The sequence below is a fragment of the Phoxinus phoxinus genome (genome assembly GCF_949152265.1).
Source record: "Phoxinus phoxinus genome assembly, chromosome: 17".
In the NCBI taxonomy this organism is placed as follows: Eukaryota; Metazoa; Chordata; class Actinopteri; order Cypriniformes; family Leuciscidae; genus Phoxinus; species Phoxinus phoxinus.
This window is the reverse complement of record NC_136892.1, coordinates 25,963,339-25,988,711: the sequence shown is the minus strand read 5'-3', so window position 1 is coordinate 25,988,711 and position 25,373 is coordinate 25,963,339. Positions and strand designations below refer to the sequence as shown.

Below are 25,373 nucleotides of genomic sequence, written 5' to 3'. Positions count from 1 at the left end.
ACTCGCGTTACTTGTAATGCATTACCCCAACACTGCATGTGACTACGAATGTCTTAAAACAACACAGCACAGAAATAGCTTTCCTACCTTAGGAACATGTTTAGTCTTCTCGGGAACCGCGTCAGGTTTCTTCTTTTCCTGATTAAACAAATGAATAATGTTTAACTGCTCAAATGCACATTATAAGCATTACATAATGTAATATTGTACTTAAATGATTACCTGCGCAGGAGGAAGAGAGGCCTTAACAACAGGTGCTACCGCAGGGGCCGTGAAACCTTCAGAAAGCATGTCCAGTGCGTCAGCTGTGTTCAGTGTGGGCTAAGAGAGAGATCCACCAATCAGAACACAGCATCCAGGGACAATAGCCAATCACAACACACCATTAATACAACCCATTTTTTCTCACATAAGTAAACATTCTCACAGATGTAAAGTATTAAATGAGAATAAGAGAAGACACAGATTTGAAATCTTTTGTAGGTTGTATTCCATGTCTGACCTCTTTCGCAGGAGGAGGATATTTATTGAGGTCTTCCTCTGAGAATCTGTAAGCTGGTGGGAGTGTGTCGTCTCTCTCCCCGACACGAACGCCCTTCTCGGATGTCAATTTCTTCTCCTGCTCAAAAATGTGCAGATGATTAAAAACATATAGAAAACGAGTACTTCGATACAGGGTTACTACTATCATTTACTAAAACTATAAAAAAAATCTGTTAATTGAAAATATATAAATATTAGTTGAATAACTTAAACTAAATGGTGCCTTGGCAATAAACTTATTAAAATAAGAAAAATTATTAACTGGAAATAAATAAAACCTAAAACTCAAATAAAAAAAAATATATTTTTTTTTTAAATAAAACAAAAACTAATAAAATGACAAAAGCACATTAAATTACTCAAATGTATCTAAAATTAAGATGAAAACTAATAATATAATAAAAGCTCATTCAAAATATGAATAAAACAAGAACAAAACAAAAATACTCTATACTAATGCTTTAATAAAAATAATTCAATCATCTAATAATAATTATGAAAGAATAAACAGAACTGTTACATCAACTATCTGCCCAGGTTTGAGTTCAGGCAATTTTTTGGGTGGTTCTGGAGCGCCCAGTGTGTCGCCCAAAGCGCTGAGAGCGTCCAGCGACATGGAGCTGTCTGACTAGAGTAGAAAATGGACACAATTTCAATTTATTTTGAATCAAAATACATTGACTTATCTGAAATATTGAATCTTTAAAATATGCAATGAAATAATGTTCATTGAAGTATTGGGTGAAACTTGACTTTACCTCATCTGTCTTTGGTTTAGTGGATTGTGTGTGGATATCTAGTTTGGCTTTCTTGTCAGCCGGTGGAGCTGGAGACTTGGTTACAGTAGCAGACGCTGCCAGTTGTTTCTGCTCAAGGAGACAGACACATGCTTAGCTTTTAGACACGCTAATGTTATTGTCGAAGTGTTTTAAATGTTGTTACCGGCTGATAGGGTGGAGGGGGAGCAAAGTTGGAGATGCCAGCCTGCCGAACATCGACTGCTCCTATCGTTTCAGTTTTCTGAAAAACAGCCAATAAATATCAAACAAAGATTAAAACATTTGCATTAAGTCAAGACTATGCATAATACAACCGAATGATCTAATATGACTTAAGTCAGGGATTTAATAATTGAATAATATGATTTAATAATATAATAGGCTAATATTCTTTCAAATAATCCTTATTATTATGTTTATTTAGTTATTAAAATAATTAAAATTAATACTATGTTAAAAATAAAAAAAGCAAATATTTTCTATGCGCAACTATTTTCAAAAGGATGCTGGGTACACAGAAAATAATTAAATAAAATATAATAGTGGAAGATGTTTTGTATTTTTTAACTTAATATTAATTTTAACAATTGTTTTAATAATAACTAAATAATAACAATTATAATAAAAAATATATTATTCATAATATTAAACTATTCAAATAATAATTACAGTTAATAATAAGTTACAAATAAAAATTAGCTAATATTATTTTCCATATAATATTTTTTTACATTTTTTAATTTTTAAGACTATAAAATAAAACTGGCTTTATATTTTAATTGGAATAAAATTCCCTCTTAAGGGGATTATCGTAACTGAGGGTCTATGTATGGCATGAAAAACTTAATAAATAAAAAAACCTGACTTAAGCAAAAAGACAACAAACTGTCGTCAAGATAGGCTACTCACCACATCTGTCTTCTTAGGAGCAGTTGGAGCTGAAGACACAAACCCAACCGAGAGGGACTCCAGTGCATCGTCTGTGCTTATAGGCTTTCAGAAAACAATCAAACAAGCACACGTAAATAAAAAATGACAAAACAGAATTGTGCACAAAATGTCAAAAATAATATATTGATAATGTAATTCTAGAAAAGACCATTAGAGGGAGCCCCAAGCTAAGTTTCGGGGGAATAACAAACAGCATGTGTCGTGGCAGGGAAAGTACGGGCACACCCTCTGCATACCAAGAGCTCGACATTAACAACACACTGCTTTCACACACTAACTTATAAAACAACCAGCAGCTTAATCTGAGGAGAAAGCTGTACAAAATGGTGAGACGTGACAATAATATTCAGAGAACTGCAGGGTGGGCGATGGGCATTAACAAACTAACTTGGCATAATATAATATGCCATATAGGATAATGAGTGAAATGTGTGTGTGTGTGTGTGTGTGTGTGTGTGTGTGTGTGTGTGTGTGTGTGTGTGTGTGTGTGTGTGTTACAGCTGATTGAGCAACAAGGTGCTGAAAGTGGATGATTGATGAATTTGTGTTTGGTTCTGTTTGCTAGCCAACACCCTTAGATCAAGCTAAATATTTGGCACTAAAATACAGACAGCGAGTCTGTCAGTGAGATAGAAGAACAATGGTATGACATACATAGGTGAATATCAGTGGGACAGGGACAATAACAGTGAGACATGTCAAAGACAATATGACTGGGTGTAACATGGGCCTCATTCAGTAACCGTGCATATATTGCGTGTATATGTTTTCATGCAGAAATCATGATTATTAAATAAGTTGAATAAGTTCATTGAAATGATACATAATTTAAATATATATATATATATATATATATATATATATATATATATATATATATATATATTAACTTCAACTTATTTAATAATCAACGATTCTTTGATAATTATAGACATTTTAAAAGAACCTTTATTTGAAATAGAAAGTTTTTGTAAAAATGTAAATGTTTTTACGCTCACTTTTGATTGATTTCATGCATTCTTTTCTTGCTGAATAATATTAATTTATAATAAGTATTAATTTCTTTCAAAAATACTTTTTTGAACAGTAGTATATATACATACATACATACACATGTATAAGCCCCTATATGGACATGCTTTGGGTGTGTATTATGCCAATTACGTACTGTCATTTTTAATTTATCAAATTATTTAGCATTATATTGAGCGTAAGAACACAAAACATGTTTACGTAAATTTTCTCAATAAAAGCCATTTTTTTGTGCATTAGGCAAGAATGAGACAATAACAGTGTGACAGTAATAGCAATAATGTTGTGCTAGGAAGTAGGCAAGTAAACACTGGAGACTTCAAACCTGTGAACTAGAAGAATGGAAGTCACATGATAAGAAAAGAGCTAAAAACAACAGCTCACTGAACACACTGACAGTAAAGGCCTCCGCAACTCTCCTACCTTGGGAACATCTTTAGGCTTCTCAGGAACTCCAGTAGGATTTTTCTTTTCCTGAACATATAAATTAACACCGGTTAGACTCAAAACCCACGGAAAAAAAGACTGGAAAACATGCTCCTCTAAAAACAAATGCTTTGGATTAGACAGTCAGAAACATTCTAAAAACATACTCTAAACATCAGTGAGATATAATAAAAAAGCAAGACTGGAGGATTATAAAAAGGGAAACAAATCAGGAATGTGGGGAGAGAGAAGGAATGATTGTTTAAAGGAACAGTTCACTCAAAAAAAAAAAAAAGACGAAGGTGAAAATTCTGTCATCATTCACTCACCCTCAAGCTCCAAATCCACAAGACTTTCGCTCATCTTCGGATGAAGATATTTGTGATAAACAATCGAGCATCCGCAAGAACCAATGAGATTAGTTCTTGCGTGTCAAGCAAGTGTCAAGCTTCTGTTTATGTTTATTTGATCAATGTTTTTTGTGAATAAAAGCCTACATTTAATCTGTTTATTTGATCAATGTTTTTGTGAATAAAAGCCTACATTAAATCTGTTCATCAGATAAAGCGATCATGTCTATTCAGAAGACTTAAATTGCTTGATTTATATGGATTTATTTAACAATCTCTTTCTAAATGTACTGTATGTTTTGTACTGACAGAGTTTCGGCTGAATAGACTTTCAATGGAGGGACAGAAATCTCTTCCAAAGATGAACAAATGTTTGGAACAACATGAGAATGAGTAATTGAGTGAACTATACCTTTAAGAAGACGTGCAATATAGCACACAAGTCCTTCTTTAGGCATCTTTTATTATGATTTTTGGTGCCTATCTGTCCATTTTGAAGCTTGAAAGCCGCAGTCCCCATTAATTGTAAGTGTATGAAAAAGAATGGCCGGCATGTTTTTCAAAATCCTCATTTTGTGTTCAGTGGAAGAAAGAAAATCCTCCAGGTTTGAAATAACATTTCATTTTTGGTTGAACTATCCCTTTAACTACGGATAAGATGAAAGAAATAGAAAAAGAAAGAGGTTAAGAATACGCAGGATCGCCAACTGACCATGTCTTCCTTTCTGTATCCGGGCGGAAGTGTGTCATCTCTCTCACCACAAAGAACACCTTTCTCTGGTTTTACACTTAGCTGAGACATGCAACACACTCCATTAGCAAACACACACATATAGCAAAATACAGGTTATTAAACAATCAGCATTCACAAACACATGCTAAGATAATTGCTTAAAGGGTTAATTCCCCCCAAAAGGAAAATTCTGTCATCAATTACTCGCCCTAATGTCTTTCTAAACCCATAAGACTTTCGTTTTAATCTTTGGAACACAAATTAAAATATTTAAAATGAAATCTGAGTGATTTCTGGCCTTCCAAAAATATGATGAACAGGTTTAATTTAGGCTTTTATTTACATATAAACATTGATCAGCGAGTGTACATACAGCATTCAAATTTGGTAAACAGAAGCTCAAACATGCTTGCTTGACGTGCGAGAACCAATGAGGTTCATTCTCATGTTACGCAGCACGATTGAGCTTCTGCAAGAACCAATGAGGTTTGTTCTCAAGCATCAAGCAGCATATTCGGTTAAACTTCAGTTTATGTTCGCTGATCAATATTTATATGTATTTATAAGCCTAAATTAAATCCGTTCATCATATAAAGTGATAAAGTCTCTTCAGAAGCCTTGGATTTAACCGCTCGATTCATTTGGATTTCTTTTAAATTCTCTTTATGAACGTTTTCAAGAGTAAGAATTTTGGGTGAATAGACTTTCACTGGAGGGCCAGAAATCGCTTAGATTTCATTTAAAATATTGTAATTTGTGTTCCGAAGATGAACAAAGATCGTATGAACAAACAACATGAGAGTGAGTAACTGATGACAGAATTTTCATGTTTGGGTGAACTTTCCCTTTAAGTTTTAAATAGACATCAGTCAAATATCTACAAACCTCTTTGACCTCTGGTCCAGTGTATGTTGGGGCTTTAGGAGCAAGAGGTTTTGATGAAGGTAAAGTGCCAGACAGGGCATCAAACGGATCTACATCCTACACACACATAATAAATAAACATATTGGAATGTTTTTTTAAGACACAGAATCTCTGATGACCACACAACAAAAAGCCACAAAGATAAACTCAGCATGTATACTAACCTCCGTACTGACTTTAGCTCCTGGAGGACCCACTTCCACTTGCACCTGCAGCCCAAAGCAAAATGACTATTATTCTCCATACGGACATACCTGGACTGGCTACACTACTGAAACATTCCAAGGTATTATTCAATAAATTGCCAAGACATCCATGTAAGATGACCATATGTTTCTCACTAAACTGTTGTATTAAATTGACATGCTGTGGAGTGATATGGTATATTCCATAGTATATATGGTAATGATATATATGATCATTTAAAATGGGGAAAAAAGTTTTTTTTTTACACAAAACCTACAGTAAAAGAAATGGTGACCAGTCACAGAAGCTAAAATATACACTTTCTCTACTCATACCAATTTTAGCCAAAAATCTTGAGAAAAAAATGCTTAAAATAGAAACACTGAATAATTTTCATAGATGTCTTTCCATTATACAGTTACTGTTAAAAGGTTTGGGGTCAGTAAGATTTTTTTTTTATAAGAACTATTAGTTTTTTTAGCAAGGTCACATTAAAGGAGAACTCCGGTGCAAAATGAACCTTTGGTCTAATTACACATTGTTACCTAGTCAACCGTTATCTGAGATTTGTTTTCATGATTATCGAATGTAAATAGTTTTATCTCTAAAAACAGTTTAGCCTATAACGCTAGTATAACGCTAGTATATGGGGCATTGAGTAATGACAAATAAAAATCGCTTGTTAATACCACTAACAAGGCTCAAAATAGCCCCACACTAACACGGTAGCATAATGAGGGTCCCTACAAGCAAACCGAAGCATTGAGAACTGTGTAAGTGTCCAGACAGTTTAATAAGAAGATATTTTATACATACAGTCAACTTCACGTATACAAGCAGAATCCATCTTTGAAAAACAGACTCTATCAATCGATCTACGAACCACCGATCCAAATGCGCTGGACCATATGAGATTCTACACAGTTCAGCGCATTTGGATCGGCGGTTCAATAGATCGATTGATAGAGTCTGTTTTTCAAAGATGGATTCTGCTTGTATACGTGAAGTTGACTGTATGTATAAAATATCTTCTTATTAAACTGTCTGGACACTTACACAGTTCTCAATGCTTCGGTTTGCTTGTAGGGACCCTCATTATGCTACCGTGTTAGTGTGGGGCTATTTTGAGCCTTGTTAGTGGTATTAACAAGCGATTTTTATTTGTCATTACTCAATGCCCCATATACTAGCGTTATACTAGCGTTATAGGCTAAACTGTTTTTAGAGATAAAACTATTTACATTCGATAATCATGAAAACAAATCTCAGATAACGGTTGACTAGGTAACAATGTGTAATTAGACCAAAGGTTCATTTTGCACCGGAGTTCTCCTTTAAATAGAAGTTTAAAGTGACAGTAAAGACAGATTTCTATTTCAAATAAATAAACGTTCACTAAAAAAATCCCGAAAAACGACATCATAGTTTTCACCAAAATATTAAGCAGCAAAACTTTCAACATTAATGAAAATAAATGTTTCTTGAGCAGAAAATCAGCATATTTCTAATATGATTTCTTATTTCTCTTACTGGACTCATTTTAAATTAGAATATTTTTTCACGATATTACTGATTTTACAGGATTTTTGACCAAATAAAAGCAGCCTCAGTGAGCATAAGCGACTTCTTTCAAAAACAATGACAAAATCTTACTGACCTCAAACTTTTAAATGGTAGTGTACACGTGTTCTATTTCGACCAGCGAGAGTGGCTTTACATCCCGAAGTTATGTTCTGTGATGCTTTGAAATGCAATAACACGAGTTCATGGGCCTGAACTTAGGTGATAGTCGTTAATCAATTGAAAAAGAAATTATTCCCCTAATAACCCTTTTAAATTCCATTAAGAAATGCCGATAGCTTCTTTTCAAGCACAAATCTCTCTGCACTTTTAGCATGACAATGTGAGGTTAAAATAAGAATGTTGACGTCATTTTGATGCACTCCCGATGATCCTCTGTCATTCCATAAGTACCTTTTGGGCGCTTGTTTGCGTTAGGGCACCAACAGTGGCTGAGAGCTTCCCAACAGCCGGATCCACTTTAGCAGGTCCAGGTTTGGATGAAGGAACGGTTGTACTCTATCAGAAGAATACGCGCCACATATTCGAGTATTAATACCAACATTCACATGAGGATAATAGATGAAATAAAGCAATTGTGCAGCCAAAGCAAATCCAGAGAGGGAATGAACAGAAAGATAAGACCTCTTATAAGTGCAATGATGATACATTTGTGTGAAAGAAGAACACCATGGTGATCGGAGAATGAGGCATTGCTAAGGTGGGACTATCATCCAAGAGAATTCTTGAAGTAAAAGCAGCAATAAATGGTGTGCAGAACAAGACATCATGCTGATGAAGTCTTGTTGGCAGAAGAATAAGGAGACTCAGTGAATGATGTGCATTGGTGTACCTGGGCCTTGTCTTTCACGGGGTCTGTGGGCTTCACTCCTGTTCCACCTGTCGTTCCAGCAGGTCCAGTAGCGGAGCTCGCAGCTGCGACTTTGGCAGAAGACGCAGGAGTGGGTTTAATGACTGCGGCCTGCAATCAGCATGCCGGAGTGAGATACTCATTAAGCACTTTTAAGTATAAAAATGAGATAAGATTATGTTTCTCGAGACGGCACCCAGAAAGTCGTGAATGTGGGCAGCGTTGAGACCCAAAGAACAGACAAAAAGCACCATCTCAAATGGCCCTACAGTTTTCCAGATTAAGATAATGAAGATGTTTTCCAGAAACAACCCACAAGTGTGTTAGTATTCACCAAAAGTGTTAACCGAGAATGAAAGCAAGATTGATTAGGACAGAAAGGAAAGGATTAGGTGTTGAAGAAAAAGACCATGATGAAAGCCAGCGTGAGGAAGGTGTGAACAAGCCCAAAAGTCCGATAAATCCAGTAGACGGATGGTGTCTACCTGTGGCGTGACTTGAGAAGGTCCTTTCTGAGTGGTGGTAGAGCCTCCAACGCCTGCAGCTCCCACAGTAGATGGAGCTACTGAAGAAGCTGCTGGGGTTGCAGGGCCGGTGCCGGGTTTAACAGCTGCAGATGCAGTAGAGGATTGCGTAGGACCTTTCTACAATGCAGATGTGAGAATGTCAATCATATATCATGTTTAGGGTGTCACACACACACATTGCTTTTTGGGTTATTCCACATTTTATTGATGGAAACTATTCGGGAGAGAGGCAATGGGATCAGGACAGATTCAAACCTATGCCTCCTGCATGAGCACCACAGCTCAATTGACCGTTCGCAAAGACCCGCCCCCTTTAGTTACTGTTGCTATGTCCGACATGCTATGCCGCTCTCACGCCACACCATGTTCTCACACAGTGAAAAATACATCGTGGAGCAGAGAGGACACTGACAACGCGCTGACAGACAGGACAGACCAGGTAACTTTTGATATTAAACAAAGTCTCAATTGTGCCAGGATGGCGTGCACTAGGTATCAATTAGTCTTGCTAGTAATCTTTGTTTTCAGTCTAAGGAGTTACTTGTTAGCCAGGGGATTTGGGAATGAGCGATACCTATAACAATCACGCAAACAGCAGTTCGAAGTAAATCAAAAGCAAACTCCAGCTGTAACTAGATTCAGGAAAGTGAGTCATAGGGCAGACACCTCTCATGGGAGACACCATGTCCTGCCACAACCAAATATCCCAAGCAGAAACATGCTCTGTCCAAAGGCAACAAATAACCACGAGAAAAATAAAAACAACCAAAAAGTCTCAAAATCAACCAACAAAGTTATCCAAGAGTCCATACAAACAAAGGAGAGTATAAAGACTTCTTTATATTTTTATCTCTATGCAGTGATTATTTTCGGCCCTCTTGTAGCTTTTAAGGTTGGTGCTTGTTAAATCAAGCACATAGTAACCTAGCAACAGCCACACACAACACCCTAGTATTGTGGTGGCGACTTTTGTACTGGCAAGTAGCCTCCATTTGTTCATCAGAAAAAGCTTGTTACACATAGTGTCTACATTTCTACTGAAAGGAATGGCAATAAACACTTTATCTGAATAGGTGGAAGACTTTTCCCAGCTCTCCATTTAGCAATGACACCACACCTCTTACCACAGTAGAGTCCCTAACAGAACAGTACAGATACCTGCATACTTCAAACGAGTAAAAAGCAGACGACTACCAACATCCAGTGTAGATGCCATGGGTCGATAAAGTTGTAGAGTGGAGTGTAGTCTTTCCATCAGACAAGTGAATGAGCTAATGTGAGTAAATGACTGAAAAGGATGAATGTTTTTACCTCATATTGTGAAGGTTTCGCTGAGGAGACCTGAGATGTTGGGGTGGGTGTGACGTGCTGAGACTGCAACGAGAAGAGAGACAGAAAGAGGACGGTTGAGTGTCTGAGAGAAGGAAATGCATTTACTCTGTTACGAAAAGCATTATTGCCGCATGCATAAGTGCACTGCACTACTGATCTCATTACTTGCCCTGACCTCGCTACGTTAAAAACAGCCAGAATCACATGCAAATCATGAGTTTAGCGCAAAACATAAGGTCATGCTGTATCAGAGAGAAGAGAACCCCAGTGAACATTATCATACACACTTAAATATGTGTGCATTATTTCAAATGCGGGAAAAAAGGTACCAAATGCAAACTGCAAGGTGGATTTCTAATCAGATGCAGCATTATAATGCATTATTATTAGATAAATCAAAAACTCTGGAGAAATAACAATCTGAACTGATCTTTAATGTAAGGACTAAGTAGTTCAGGAACTCTACCGGTTCACAGGTTGCATCTTGAACAAGGGATTTTTTATACCAGACAAGACTATTAACCAGCAAACCACCACCCACAGCAACCACTCTAGCCATTCATTGTGTGTGGTCTTCTAAACCTTTAAATTAACCTTTAAACACAGATATGCCATTTATTTATTACAGTGACAGTTGCACAAGGGTAAAATGGTGACAGCTCATGGATTGCTTTTCTTTTGGCCTTTACATTTTCTATGTTCACAAACCTTCAAGGTGGAAGAGGAATAAAAGGAGCACCCAGCATGTAGATTTACTGCTTCTAACAAGCTCAGCAGGTTTTAGGTTATGTACTGAAAGAGGGTGGATTGCTGATGATGAAATACAAAGATCCAGAGATGAGGATACAGTCAAACATCAGCGTTGTTCATGTGATTAAAGCTCTTCCATGTAAATCGGAGGTTTTTGTCCTCAGTGAGTGACCTCGGCAAGTGATTAGTGACAGGACATTTAGTCTATCGCTAAATTTCTTTTTATAGAATGTTGCACCAAATAACCCTACCCACTGTGAAATCTCATTGGTCCATAATCCAATTCCACATAACTCTACATTAAACATATCTTGTGATTGTGTCACATTGTCCTACATGACCTACTTGACTCACAGAAAACATGCTCCATGGTTGTCATATGGCAGGTCAGAGGAACCGTTTAGAAAGATTTTAAAAGGTCATTTCTTTCTTACTTTTCTTAAGTTCTTTCATTTATTGGTTATATTTGTTAAGGAATATTTTTTTTTATTAAATAATAATAATAATAATAATATTATAAAAATAATAATAATTATTATTATTCATGTTGCTAATGCTTAATTAAATCCAATTATTTTTTATATTATTTAAATATCATTATTATTATTATTAATACATTTTTTATAAAATATAATAATAAAAAAACAAAGCATCAAGCAGCATTATACAGTCTTACTTTATAAAGTTCAATTTATTGGATGTAATCATCAAACAATAAATACAAATATATAATTATACTTATTATAATTACAATGCAAAATATTATTATCGTTATATAATTATAATAACAACAATAATACTTTCATAATTATTATATTCATTATTATAATAAATTATGTTGTTGTAAATATTTTTTTATTTGACCCTGATAGGCAATTAGATTATGAGAAAAGAGGAGAAATGAATAAGAAAATGAAACGAGCCAGACACAAACTCTCAACCAGAACAGCACCACATATCAGAGCATGCGCTAACCACTAGGCCGCCACTTCTACGGCTCACGGGATTGTCAGGTAGTTTTGAAGCTAAAGTTAGAGCCATTGTGCTGAAATTTTGACTGTCAAAAATGTGCTCCCAAATAAGATATGTCTTTAGTGTACATCAACACTCAGGCTACATTTACATTACATGGTTCAAGTGACCCAATTCCAATTTTGTCCTCCCATGTGGCACAGATCGGATATTCCCCAGACAAAGCGAGTTGTGCGTGGTGAATGACATCAACTCAAGGTGGTGGACACCAACCAAGATCACATGACTCTTTTGTCCAATGGCAGAATGGAGGAAGAAACCTCAACCCCATGTTTTACAGACCTTTAAAGATGGTGTGCAAAGCAAAAGCTTGTTTTATAATTTCATCTCCGTCCATTGCAAATCGTACTGGTTTTTACTTTTAAGCTTTTTCGGGTCACCACGTCTACTTTTAGTTGTTTCGCCAAGTTTATAGTGCAAATGCAGATATCGGATAAGAGTTGTAAGCAACAAATCAGAATTGGTCATCAAGACCTGCAGTGTAAACGCAGCCTCAGCGTTCTTCCCCTGTGCCACTAAATAAAGATACATGAGCAACAACACGAAAAAGCACTAATTCTTATCAGATGGACAAAACTCTTGAAAGCATAGCAGAGCACATTTGGAAATGCCTGGCTGATAACCTAATAACCCAACCCATTTAACAACAATACAACAGAAAAAAAGGTGGAAACCCATAAGAGAACTATAGTGGGAGTACAGTTTTGAATGAGCATGGGTGTAGAGCTAAACGTTGCGTGCAAGAAACCACCTAGATACGTAGCTTTTAGTCAGGTAAACACCATGCATGCCCAGCAATAAAAAAACACAAAAGCATTATGGGTAAACATATGGGTAAACAGAGGCAAGGTACTATTTAATAGGACACCGTGTGTGTGCAGAAGAACCCAATAGAATTAGATGCTGACTCACTGCACTTAAAAACAGAACTAAACATAGCACAGATCTTAATGTAACCACAACAGATGATAACGCCAGAGTCAGCGATGCTAAATACATTTTCTTTAAATGCTATGATGATTAAAATTGTCTAGGTTTTGCTGATCATAGACAATGCCAACACCCCCAAAAAAGCACACATGACTCAGTCCAGTCCAGTCAAATGATGAGGTCACATTGTCATCTCAATATCACGAGATATTCAAAATTCCTGATGGACAATCTAACTTTCACACATGGATCATTCAACAATGTCTGCATCCAGCTGCACAGTCCAAGTCTGATAACTCCTCCCAGAAACCGCAGCACGCCAGCAGGCGTTAGCGAATGTGGCAAAGAAAGCAACACGGGTTAGGTACAAACCACGCAACGGTTGGTCCTCTCCAACCTGTTTTAGCCTCCGAGCCACTGCCCTCTTCTAATACAATCCTATTGAAGGAGCATATTTGGTGGAGTCACACCCTTAGAGCATAGCAACTGTTGATTTGTAAAGATAAGTAAGCTACATTAGCATTTATATTTCTTACATCCCATTAACTCCCTCAACTGCACTATTGAACAGGAAAAAAATTCAGTTTATAGGTCTTTTTTCAGTAGTTTCCCCACGAAATGATTCTATCCTTTAACAAAACTCATTATTAATGTATGTCTCTACCCATATTACCACAATAGTACAGTTATATATCCTCTGTGATTTCAGAAAGTTAATCCATCGTATGACATATGTGCTATGTTTGTCAAAATGACCTGGGTAATCACTACTATGATGACAACACTTCTGTATTTTGACAACAAAACCGTAAAGACGTGTTAGCATTGATTTTTTAAGAACGGGCAGGTTTTACTGGTATAATGAGAGGATCAGTAGCGCACTGATTACCATGACAAGGGGCAGATTGTATTTCAAGACAAACTAGTAAATTCTGTAAATTCTAGGACTGAAGGAGTGATTTATGCAATTAGGAATTATGCAATTATATAACTCCACATAAAGTTTGCGTCTGAAAGGGAAACTATCAAATGCATATGAAATGTCAAAGGTCAGCCGCAAAACTAACCCTGCCCATGCATTTTCAGCGCTAATTTTTTACAGCATGTCTTCAGTAAATCTTGACAGTAACGGCAACTCCAAAAGATGGTTTGCGCAGACGCAAGCTGTTAGTAAATCTGGCCACAAGTTGCTACTTGTAAGCAGTCAAGTATGTACTAAATGGCCAGCAGCAAGGTATGGCTATATGTATTCATAAATTATATTATACAGTAAAAATGTAGAAAATTTCAACGCAAATGGTTTGTTTAACCTGTTTTGTAAATGGCGTAACTGTGTTCTTTTGTATTTCATGTTATCACTGTGAAGCTGCTTTGATACAATCTGTATTGTAAAAAGCGCTATATAAATAAAGATGACTTGGTGAGCCTGGCCATTGGGCTACTTTTTTGGGGGATGACCTGGCAACCCTGACCAGTGTAAACTTAGTAAGTCTATGCTAGATTTGATCTCGCTGTCACCTTCAACCAGAATCTGTAACCAATCAGACAGGGTGTAGCACTCTTGTTGTAGGCCTATTATGAAATGAATGAATTATTCAGCAATGCTTCCAGACATGAAATATTACCTCTTGCCATGAGCGCAAGTCAAAATGGAAGGGTACAAAATATGAAAATGGCATACTGATGTCATAAACATCTCAAAAATGTGAGCATAGTGACGTGTGCAGCTTGCTTATCACAAACTTAAAACCTTCTAAACTGTAAACCAACGCAGTAAACTAAACCAAAGTAACCAACTTAATGAACAAACCAGCTTTTTATACAATTTCCTTCTAGTTTGGATAAAGTCAAATCTGTTCAGATATATAGTAAGCAATAAACTGAGGCCTTTTAAATCTATCAGATGACAATGAAACAAGCGGTCACTTTCGTGCCAGAAGAATGGTAATAGTTTCCAAGAACTGCAGCGCAGTTGGCACATTCTTCAGCTATAGGCAGGTACAGTGGCAGGAAACCACTGACAGAAATGCAAGAGCTGTAGATACGTACCATCTGTAACAAAACCAAGAGGGTGTCCTGTTTCACTTTCGTCTGTAATCCAGTCTAAAAGAGAGTTACTTCAAATTCACTCAGTCTGATATATACAAAATATATCCCTCATGCACACATACACGCATATACTAACAGAAACACGCCCAGCAGAGAATCCAGAAGACTCAAACTCCTCCCACTCCAGCATTTCAACAGCTGAAGCCACTCCCTCTAACTCATGACGCGCTGTAGAAACGCTCGGATTGGTCGAGAGAGGAAGATCCGCCTATCTGCACAGCAAGCCAGGAAAAATAAACACAAGACTGTTACCATACAACTAAGGAAGTTGGAGTTGGGGGGTGGTGGTTATGGGTTTCAAAGATAGGCCGACTGCAGTGGTTTGAAGGGGTCTGGGACAGTTTGGACTGATAAGCAGTTTTCTGTAGGGGCCGGTGAAGAAAAAGACACAAACCTCCCAGTCCATGCCTGTCAGGCAGGGTGTGTCTGTCCAGTACACTCACTGCTCAGGAATCTCAACAGATTGAACAACCTAACATCAGCCCAGAGAAAAGCATCACATGCACGTCAACCCGCCACACCCAAAACATGGAAAAAGAAGAGAGAGAGATAGATAGAAAGAGAGAAAATGACTTAATCTACAGCAGAAAGCAAAGACAGAGAACGGAAAACAACTGGGTGAGTCATGAGCCCTGCTTTAAACGGAAGCTCGGACTTGGTGCAGCATTGGTGCCAGTGCTTATGTAAGAGGAACACAGCGTAGTTACGTAGCCACTGCGTGCCCTCGAATACCCACCTACTGGTAAAACAAAAGGCAATTCTGGTTTGTTTGTTCAGACAGGATGCCATTTTGATTACAAATGCCAAACAGAGCAAAACTCAGCCTACATTTATGGAGGAAGAGCGCCATCTGGTGCACATATGGGGCAAAGTTAAACCTCAACAAGTTGATCACTGTGATACTATGAAACATCAAATGTATTCCTCAGGGCTGAAGTTTAAAAAAAAAAAAAAGCACAGAGATTTGACTGAGCAATCAGCAGAGGAGAGAAATAATTGAAAACTACAAAATAATTGGACGAGTGCAAGTACACACACTTACGTAAACATACACACTTCAATCACTTAGCCTAATATGCAAATAATTATTCTTAATTAAGATAATTAAGCTTGAGTATGTTACTTGTTTTGAGGGTAATAATTTTACTAGACAGGAAGCACAGTTAGAATAATGTAAATTAAAATGTAATAATAATGTATTTATATGTATACATATAATTTTTTTTCATTTAAATGATTACATTATTATTACATTTTATTTTACATTATTCTAACTGTATATGTATATATATATATGCATATGTATATATATAATATAATATATATATATATATATATATATATATATATATATACATATGCATATATATACATATACATTATATATATATATATATATACATATGCATAAATATATATATACACATTATATATATATATATATATACAGTGAGGAAAATAAGTATTTGAACACCCTGCTATTTTGCAAGTTCTCCCACTTAGAAATCATGGTTGGGTCTGAAATTGTCATCGTAGGTGCATGTCCACTGTGAGAGACATCATCTAAAAAAAAAACTCCAGAAATCACAATGTATGATTTTTTTAACTATTTATTTGTATGATACAGCTGCAAATAAGTATTTGAACACCTGAGAAAGTCAATGTTAATATTTGGTACAGTAGCCTTTGTTTGCAATTACAGAGGTCAAACGTTTCCTGTAGTTTTTCACCAGGTTTGCACACACTGCAGGAGGGATTTTGGCCCACTCCTCCACACAGATCTTCTCTAGATCAGTCAGGTTTCTGGGCTGTCGCTGAGAAACACGGAGTTTGAGCTCCCTCCAAAGATTCTCTATTGGGTTTAGGTCTGGAGACTGGCTAGGCCACGCCAGAACCTTGATATGCTTCTTACAGAGCCTCTCCTTGGTTATCCTGGCTGTGTGCTTCGGGTCATTGTCATGTTGGAAGACCCAGCCTCGACACATCTTCAATGCTCTAACTGAGGGAAGGAGGTTGTTCCCCAAAATCTCGCAATACATGGCCCCGGTCATCCTCTCCTACAGTGCAGTCGCCCTGTCCCATGTGCAGAAAAACACCCCCAAAGCATGATGCTATCACCCCCATGCTTCACAGTAGGGATGGTGTTCTTGGGATGGTACTCATCATTCTTCTTCCTCCAAACACGGTTAGTGGAATTATGACCAAAAAGTTATATTTTGGTCTCATCTGACCACATGACCTTCTCCCATGACTCCTCTGGATCATCCAAATGGTCATTGGCAAACTTAAGACGGGCCTTGATATGTGCTGGTTTAAGCAGGGGAACCTTTCATGCCATGCAAGATTTAAAACCATGACGTCTTAGTGCATTACCAACAGTAACCTTGGAAACGGTGGTCCCAGCTCTTTTCAGGTCATTGACCAGCTCCTCCCGTGTAGTTCTGGGCTGATTTCTCACCTTTCTTAGGATCATTGAGACCCCACGAGGTGAGATCTTGCATGGAGCCCTAGTCCGAGGGAGATTGACAGTCATGTTTAGCTTCTTCCATTTTCTAATGATTGCTCCAACAGTGGACCTTTTTTCACCAAGCTGCTTGGCAATTTCCCCGTAGCCCTTTCCAGCCTTGTGGAGGTGTACAATTTTGTCTCTAGTGTCTTTGGACAGCTCTTTGGTCTTGGCCATGTTAGTAGTTGGATTCTTACTGATTGTATAGGGTGGACAGGTGTCTTTATGCAGCTAAAGACCTCAAATAGGTGCATCTAATTTAGGATAATAAATGGAGTTGGAGGTGGACATTTTAAAGGCAGACTAACAGGTCTTTGAGGGTCAGAATTCTAGCTGATAGACAGGTGTTCAAATACTTATTTGCAGCTGTATCATACAAATAAATAGTTAAAAAATCATATATTGTGATTTCTGGATTTTTTTTTTAGATGATGTCTCTCACAGTGGACATGCACCTACGATGACAATTTCAGACCCCTCCATGATTTCCAAGTGGGAGAACTTGCAAAATAGCAGGGTGTTCAAATACTTATTTTCCTCACTGTATATATATATATATATATATATATATATATATATATATATATATATATATATATATATAAAATGTAAAATATATATATAATCTAAAATCTAACAGTTTTAGATTTTAACTTATTTTGTAAGTTAATTTATTCATCTGATGCCAAAGCTGGATTTTCAGCATTACATGATCCTTTAAGAACTTCTAATATGCTGAATTGCTGCAAAAGAAACATTTCTTATTATTATCAATGTTGAATATTGTTTAGATTCTTTTTGTGGAAATTGTGATAAAAACTTTTCAGAATCCTTTGATAAATAGAAATGTCAAAAGAGCAGAATTCTTTTGAAATGGAAATTGTAAATGTCTTTACTTTTACTTTTCATCAATGTGTTATTTCTATTATTTTCTGAACCCAAACGTTTGAATGGTACTAATATATATATATATATATATATATATATATATATATATATATATATATATATATATATATATATATATATATATATATATATATAGATAGTATACACACACACACACACACACAGTTTTTCATTTCTATCCTTGTGAGGACATTCCATAGGCGTAATGGTTTTTATATTGTACAAACTGTGTGTGTGTGTGTGTGTGTGTGTGTGTGTGTGTCCTAAAATCCTACTTGGTTGTTTGGTCAGGGGTAGATGATACACTCAAGCACTGCAGGAATGATACAGCTAGACAGGAAATTGGAGGGAGAGGCCAGAGACAGGACGGTCTTGAAATTGCATTTCCAGCGGTACAACAGATGTGCCATGTGCATTTGTATGCAGTACAACAGTCGTGCCCCAAAAATCACGGTATTACTATGGTTTGTCCTATGTATATAATATGCAAGTACATTTTGCACAATTTGCACAATTTGCTTGCACAATCGCACAGAAAGTTTTCATCCATGTGAAAAAGCTCACACATCAGTGACAGCAAAATCAGTCACAGTGGGTGCAGCTGGGCGGAGATTTTAAGATGTCCATCACACTTCTCCCAAAACACAACACACTCCGACAAACACCCAAATTTCAATTTTTGTTGTCATGTGGAAGCTGGAATGTAGTTGCATTCCACAGACCCACTTTTGAGGCGAGGGACCTTTGAATGAAGCCAAATAAGGAAAACAGGAAAGAACCACTAACCAGATGCCACAGATACTGCAGTGCTTGAGTGTATCATCTACCCCTGACCAAACAACCAAGTAGGATTTTGTAACCGTCCATCTGATTAAAGTCAACACAAATTGTCATTTCCAACTCATTTTACTTCCATAAATGATGATTCCCAAGTGAATGATCTGGAAATATTTTTTTAAGATCATGAAACACACAAAGCAGGCCTTAGCAGAACAAAAGAGTGACTAAACAGGAGTGTTGCAAAGCAAGTCTTATCTGTTAATAAATGAGTCTGTCATCAGAACTGATCCCCACCCACGAGGTCGAGAGGTGACGTGATAATGAATCTCAGAAGGCCAAAGAATGACTCTCAGTGTCTATGTAAATGCAAGTTCTGCAGGCTCAGAACTGTGTATGGAAAACATTCGAAAACAAACCAGGCTCTGTAAACGCTGTACACAACTGAGGGCGCTCTAATAAAACACTGCTCTGTTTGTTTGAGCAGTCCTTGAGTTCTAGTATACAGTTACAGCTGTAGCTGAAGAAACTTAGCCATTAGCATTCCCATTCATCTCAGTGGAAATTAAAACATAATTTCCATTTTAATTCCAGTGCTTTTATTCAGAGCCTGAAGAACCAAACCAATTATAGATGTTAGAGACCTCATAAAAGTGTGTTTTTGTGACAACGTTTTCGATTGAAACAGGGCTTTCCCATTTTAAACCCCTTAAAAATAGCCAATGGTTTTTGGCTTGTTTACCCAGGAAAATTATATTGCGTGTATCAGCATAATAGTTAATTTTGTAATATTCTAGGTGAACATACCGAATAGAAAGCTTCAAACCTGATGGTCCGTGTCTGATGGGCTAAAAGCCACACAACTCCCATTTTGATTTCATGAGGTCTTTAAGATACAGGTAATGCATTTCCTTTCACTCAAGGCTTTCCATTTGTGGTCTGAGAAAAGACACAGCCCCAAATGTGCACAGAAAAGTTTAATGTCATAACCGCAGTCGTTTTTTTTGGACAAACGGCAGCAAAGTAGTCAACAAATGACATCATCTCACACAAGCATGCATGCACATGCATATAAACACAAGGTGTGGCACTGATGAAGAAATATAATAGAGTCAGCATATTATTACACATTGTTTGCCCATAACGAACAAAATTAAAAAATAAAACATAACATACAAATCTCACTTAGGTGGCCAAATGCCCTGTGAGGGCCACTTTCAGACGATTAGGCGAATATACCCCCAAAAATCATTTTAAAACACCAAATCTGACAAATATCGCTAGCTGTCTCTTTCAGGTTTTCACACACTCCCCTTCTCTAAAAAGTATGAGTATTACTGACTTTAAAACCAGCTGGAGGAACTCCTGAGCCCTGACGTTCTGTGCTGCAACAGTGTCTATATTTAGTAGTTTGTTCAACATGTGGTTTGTTGACTGAGTTTCTGCCCAAGAGTCAGTGGGCATCTTAAGCCAGTTTGCTGTCTACCTTCATGATAAAGGCTGTATAGTAACAAAATCTTAAGCTCTGTTCCAAAATCTAGTGAGCTGAGCTTCCTTGTTGTCTATGGCCTACATAGACAGCTACTGTACCTGTTACTTAGGAAGCAATGTGCCACACAAATAGTGTAAAGATTGACAGATTGAGTTGACATTAGTATGTTGCATATACAAAAAATACACAATTAGAGTTTTTTCTATTGTACTATATCCTGGGATTTGCTTTGTTATGGTTTGCTAAATCTCCACAAATGAAACATGCAATGATAACTAATTTTGGCACAATTCTAAGGGATCTTATATGGCAGCATAACCTTCTCTTAAAATGTTGCCTAGGGAGGATTGGGTGAAAAGTAAAAAAACAGAGCTCTTATTGCACAAGTGTGCATAACTCATGATGACATCATCTTTGCACAATGGTTATAGAATGAACAGTAATGTTTTTGATTCAGCATCTGATCATGCTCAGAACGTGTGAGATCCCCATATGGACTCAAGGGCATTCAAACATTGAACCTTCCAGGCATGATGTTTAACCTTTACAAAATCGAGAGAAAAACACAACTTGAATAAAGTTGAAGCACAGGCAAAGCTAGGAAACTTGTTAGCATTCAGGCAGTATTAGGTCAACAGCTGACAAATCTGACAGTCCATCTCTGAGACAACCTGGGGTACAAGAATACCATCTCATGCTTTAAATACCCAATATTAGCTGCCGAGTCCGTAAATAAACCTACATATATGCATGTGTGCACACCCATAGTGTGCTAACTACATTGGAACACGTTCCTCTAGCTGTTCAGATCAATAGTGCGCGGCTAACTGACCGGGAAACCCCCCACTGTAGATCAATACGCTGTTACAATACACTGAACTCACTTGACAACAGAATTAAAATAGCCTAAAATACCCGAACACAAAAAAAGTGTTGCAACTGTATTTCTAGCCCTAAGGTTAGCCTTAATTTGAGATGTTCTATTCACACTAATCATTAAATTGCATTTATATTAAAATTCTATATTATTTTGTCAAAACAAATAAAAAATTACAAACTATAAATCATTTAAAATGTTACCAGTAAATTTAGGCTAAAGAGATTTGCTATATAACACATCTAACCATGTTATTCAATTATTTGTGTTTTTAGAGATTAACTTTAAGTTAAGATGACAAGGTAATATAAATGTAAAAATGGGGGAAATGCACAATTGAATATCCAATTTCATCATATTCATATTCAATTTCATCTGTAATATCAGCAACCAAAATAGTTCTGATAATGTGTCTCTAGATAAAACTACATGGGTAACATGAACTATATGATAAATATACAAATATTCTCATGTGATGAAGCCATCTTTGATTAACCTGTGAACAGGTACACTGTAAACAAATATTTTCATGATTTGTTATCACAACTTTTTATCTTTTGTCAAATCAACTTCGATAAACTAATGTGGTGAAGATAACATACTATTTTGAGTTTCTGTTTATTAAACCATTCTTCATTGTATTAACTCAATTTTTTAATTACAACGAACTCAAAGGTAACTTGCTTTTTTACCATTATTAACACTTTATATTGATGGTCCCTTTTGAACATTCTGTTGACTATAAGTCTACATGTCAACAACTTATTCTAAGTTCAGTCTACTACTCTACTAACACTCCAATGAGAGTTAGTAGGCATGTAGGTGCAACGTTATATAGTCAACAGAATGTGTTAAAGGGACCATCAAAACAAAGTGAAACAACTATTTAACTTTTTTTGTTAAATTTGAACATATCTGTATGTAAATTAACAATACACATTTTTCACAGTGAAAGTGAGCGAGTGTCTTCCTTGGGGCCATTAACCAGCTGATGCTGAACCAGGCTGGCATGTTGCACTGTGGGAATGTGCAGCACTTGGATACAAGCCTATTGGCCAACATCAGCCATATCAGAGAGCTCTGCTCATGCTCAAAACGACAGCGCTACCCATGACGTCTGCATGACACCAGTTTTAGGTTGCAGGAAACAAACAAGTGATTATTATTAGTCTCATAACTGACATAGTGGGCTAAAAATTCAGATGCAAAAGTCAGAACCAAAGACAGCAATATCAGGCAAAATAGTTTTTAATTATTAAGGCAAACCACAGGTATAATGAATTAATTGAAAGACAGTATCGTTGCAAATTCTGCAAAAAAACACATCACTAATAGTCAAATGACTCAGTGAAACACACCCAGAAAGGTTATCACTAAACAACTACTGCGCATTGCAACATCTGGATTTGTCGTAATATTGCCAGTAAAACAGATAACAGAGACTGAAAAGTCCTCAGTGGAACTGCAGCTTTATTTCAGTGCTAAGAGTCCCTATAGTTACACTTTTTCTAACACGTTTCCTGGCATTCCCCACACATTCCAGCACTCCTTCTCCCTCAGAGGGTTGCAGTGGGAACAAAGTCAAGACCTCCTGACCAGAGCACGGAAACAAAAACTCAGGCAAAGTTTAAAAGCACACGATCAAATCCTCACAATGTCAAGTTAGTCACAGCACCTCAAACACACTAAAGCACACCCTTGCATGCACGGCACTCTCTGAGACCTCAATGTGATTATATCCAGTAAGCAGCACCTGTTGCTCTACAGCGACATCCTGCAGGCCCGGGTGGTCCTGTGTGCCGCGGATCCAGCTGATGATCTGGCCCATGTCTACCGGTGCTGAGTGTGTGGCGGCGTCTCTGTGGCTCTGCTGTGTCTGCTGGCTGGGCTACAGCATGTTCCAGGCACAGGGAGCAGGAGGAGGGACTAGGGGGAGTGGTCAGGGTCAAAGGAGGTGTGGCTAGGGCACTTACTGGAGGCAGGCTCAAAAGGAGGGAGGGAAGGAGGAATGGCTAAAAATGGAAGCACATGGAATTTATACCGCCTGACTGAGATGTCAGATACACTTTTAAGGCTGAATAGGGATAGGGTAAAAAAATAACTAATATATCACCTTTCTTCCCCAGTGGATTGATTCCATTAAGAATTGCAGAGTTTTTTTTTATTTATTTTTTATAACAAGCTCTCTGAAATGTAAATATTATAAATAAATGTAAATATGCAAATGATGCATAACCTAATTAAATGTGCACTCATTTGCATACATTCCCAGAACAAAAAATATGACATTGGATAAAGCCGGGTTAAAATTTCTTGTTACATTTTGTTGACATACACGAGTCAATGGTTTTTAAAGGGGATTTTTGAACACAAAAAACACAGATACACCAAAAAAAAAAATCACCATGTTTTTAAGAATGTATAAAATCAGGCAAATAATAGAAAAAAAAAACTTTGATTAAAAACCTCTGTAAAAACCTTCAGAATAGAAGTAGGAATAAAAAAACTGTAAAGTTTGGTGTATACGTGCTACTGATTTCTGGCCCAGTGCATGAAAAAAAGGCTTTTAAAGGTATGTATTGTAATTTAAATCTACAGTCAGACGCAAATAGATAAAGTGCATAAAAATGCTGTTAGTCTACTAGTCTGGCACGTTAAAAACATGAAAAGCCAAATAGCGCAAAATCTCAAAATTGACCCGTGCTTTTTTTTGCCTGTAGTGACTTGCCTTAAAGCAGGGATATCCAGGGCGTATGTTTGCATGTTCACACGGTATGATCCAAAGGTAAACGTTTATGGCTATTTTTATGGTGCAAGATGTGCATACAGACAGTAAATTGCCTGAACCAACAAATGAAACAAAGTACAAATTAATTGGAACAGAGGTGCTCTGACTTATAATAGTGAGTGTATGAAAGCAAGGGTCAGGGCAAGACTTCCTGTGCTTTAGTGGGTCTGCTGCCAAGTGAAACTCAGCTAAAGCATGCAAGCCAAACAATTCCCTACAAATACTCGTAATCAGCATGAGTAACCAGCAAGAAGTCCCATTTCAAGGGAAGGACGCATGATATCTTTACATAGAGTGTCTAGCAAGAGCTTCTCAATCATCGGTTCACTGAATAATGTTTCAAAGCTGAAATCAGGGACTTGCACTTACGAAATATTCGCCTCAAGTGCCTAAACACGGTGTGCTGCTAGTATCCACCCCAAACGACAAAGCATGCCTGTTCAGTGAGATGGGCCTGGGTGTGAACATCCATAATATCCAACTGACATGTTCAATCAGATAAGGATGTGCAGTTATGCGTGTTAGACAACTGAAGACAGCCAATCTGTGTCAATGAGCTTTAAAGTTTTTTTATAAGAATTATGAGAATTTGGCTTACAAACTCTATTTGGAGTTAATTCATTGCCTGAAAGTCATTAAATAATCTTTCAGAAACGTGTGCAGTCAATGTTAAGTATGGCAAAGTAGACTCAGATTTGCAATGTTAAAATGTTGTAAAAAAAAAAAAAATAAGTGAAAAGTGTTATTTTCACTTAATAATGAATTGACTAAAAACAACAAAACTTCACTTTTGTAGCACTACTGAGATTGGGCGGGTGATTTTTTAGTTCCCAGTTGAAACACTGTTATGAAACAAGGTTTTCATGTTGCTTCAATGAACGAAGCAAATCCTAATCTTCCATTTTATGTGCACTATTATATTATATGATCTGAGAATCATTTCATATCAATGTAATCTTTTCTTTTGCAAAAAGGTATGTTGAAATAT

At 36.9% G+C, this 25,373-nt stretch overlaps 1 protein-coding gene across 42 annotated transcripts in view; it reads right to left on the bottom strand.

Annotated features, from left to right (window-relative positions):
• Positions 1 to 25,373, bottom strand: part of cast (calpastatin) — a 39,846-nt gene that overhangs the window by 7,952 nt on the left and 6,521 nt on the right. For 4 of the 42 annotated variants that reach the window (XM_079586692.1, XM_079586719.1, XM_079586703.1 and 1 more), the window contains exons 3-17: positions 10,195 to 10,257; positions 8,842 to 9,000; positions 8,339 to 8,467; positions 7,900 to 8,004; positions 5,904 to 5,948; positions 5,700 to 5,795; positions 4,794 to 4,874; positions 3,729 to 3,779; positions 2,232 to 2,315; positions 1,486 to 1,563; positions 1,302 to 1,409; positions 1,064 to 1,171; positions 503 to 619; positions 223 to 321; positions 88 to 138 (exon numbers count right to left, since the gene is read on the bottom strand). In XM_079586692.1, the coding sequence (XP_079442818.1) occupies positions 88 to 138; positions 223 to 321; positions 503 to 619; positions 1,064 to 1,171; positions 1,302 to 1,409; positions 1,486 to 1,563; positions 2,232 to 2,315; positions 3,729 to 3,779; positions 4,794 to 4,874; positions 5,700 to 5,795; positions 5,904 to 5,948; positions 7,900 to 8,004; positions 8,339 to 8,467; positions 8,842 to 9,000; positions 10,195 to 10,257 (1,374 nt within the window). Of the gene's footprint in view, positions 1 to 87; positions 139 to 222; positions 322 to 502; positions 620 to 1,063; positions 1,172 to 1,301; positions 1,410 to 1,485; positions 1,564 to 2,231; positions 2,316 to 3,728; positions 3,780 to 4,793; positions 4,875 to 5,699; positions 5,796 to 5,903; positions 5,949 to 7,899; positions 8,005 to 8,338; positions 8,468 to 8,841; positions 9,001 to 10,194; positions 10,258 to 14,976; positions 15,136 to 23,320; positions 23,510 to 25,373 lie in introns of those variants that run through there. The other 38 variants (XM_079586706.1, XM_079586701.1, XM_079586704.1 and 35 more) reach the window with 27 other exon arrangements.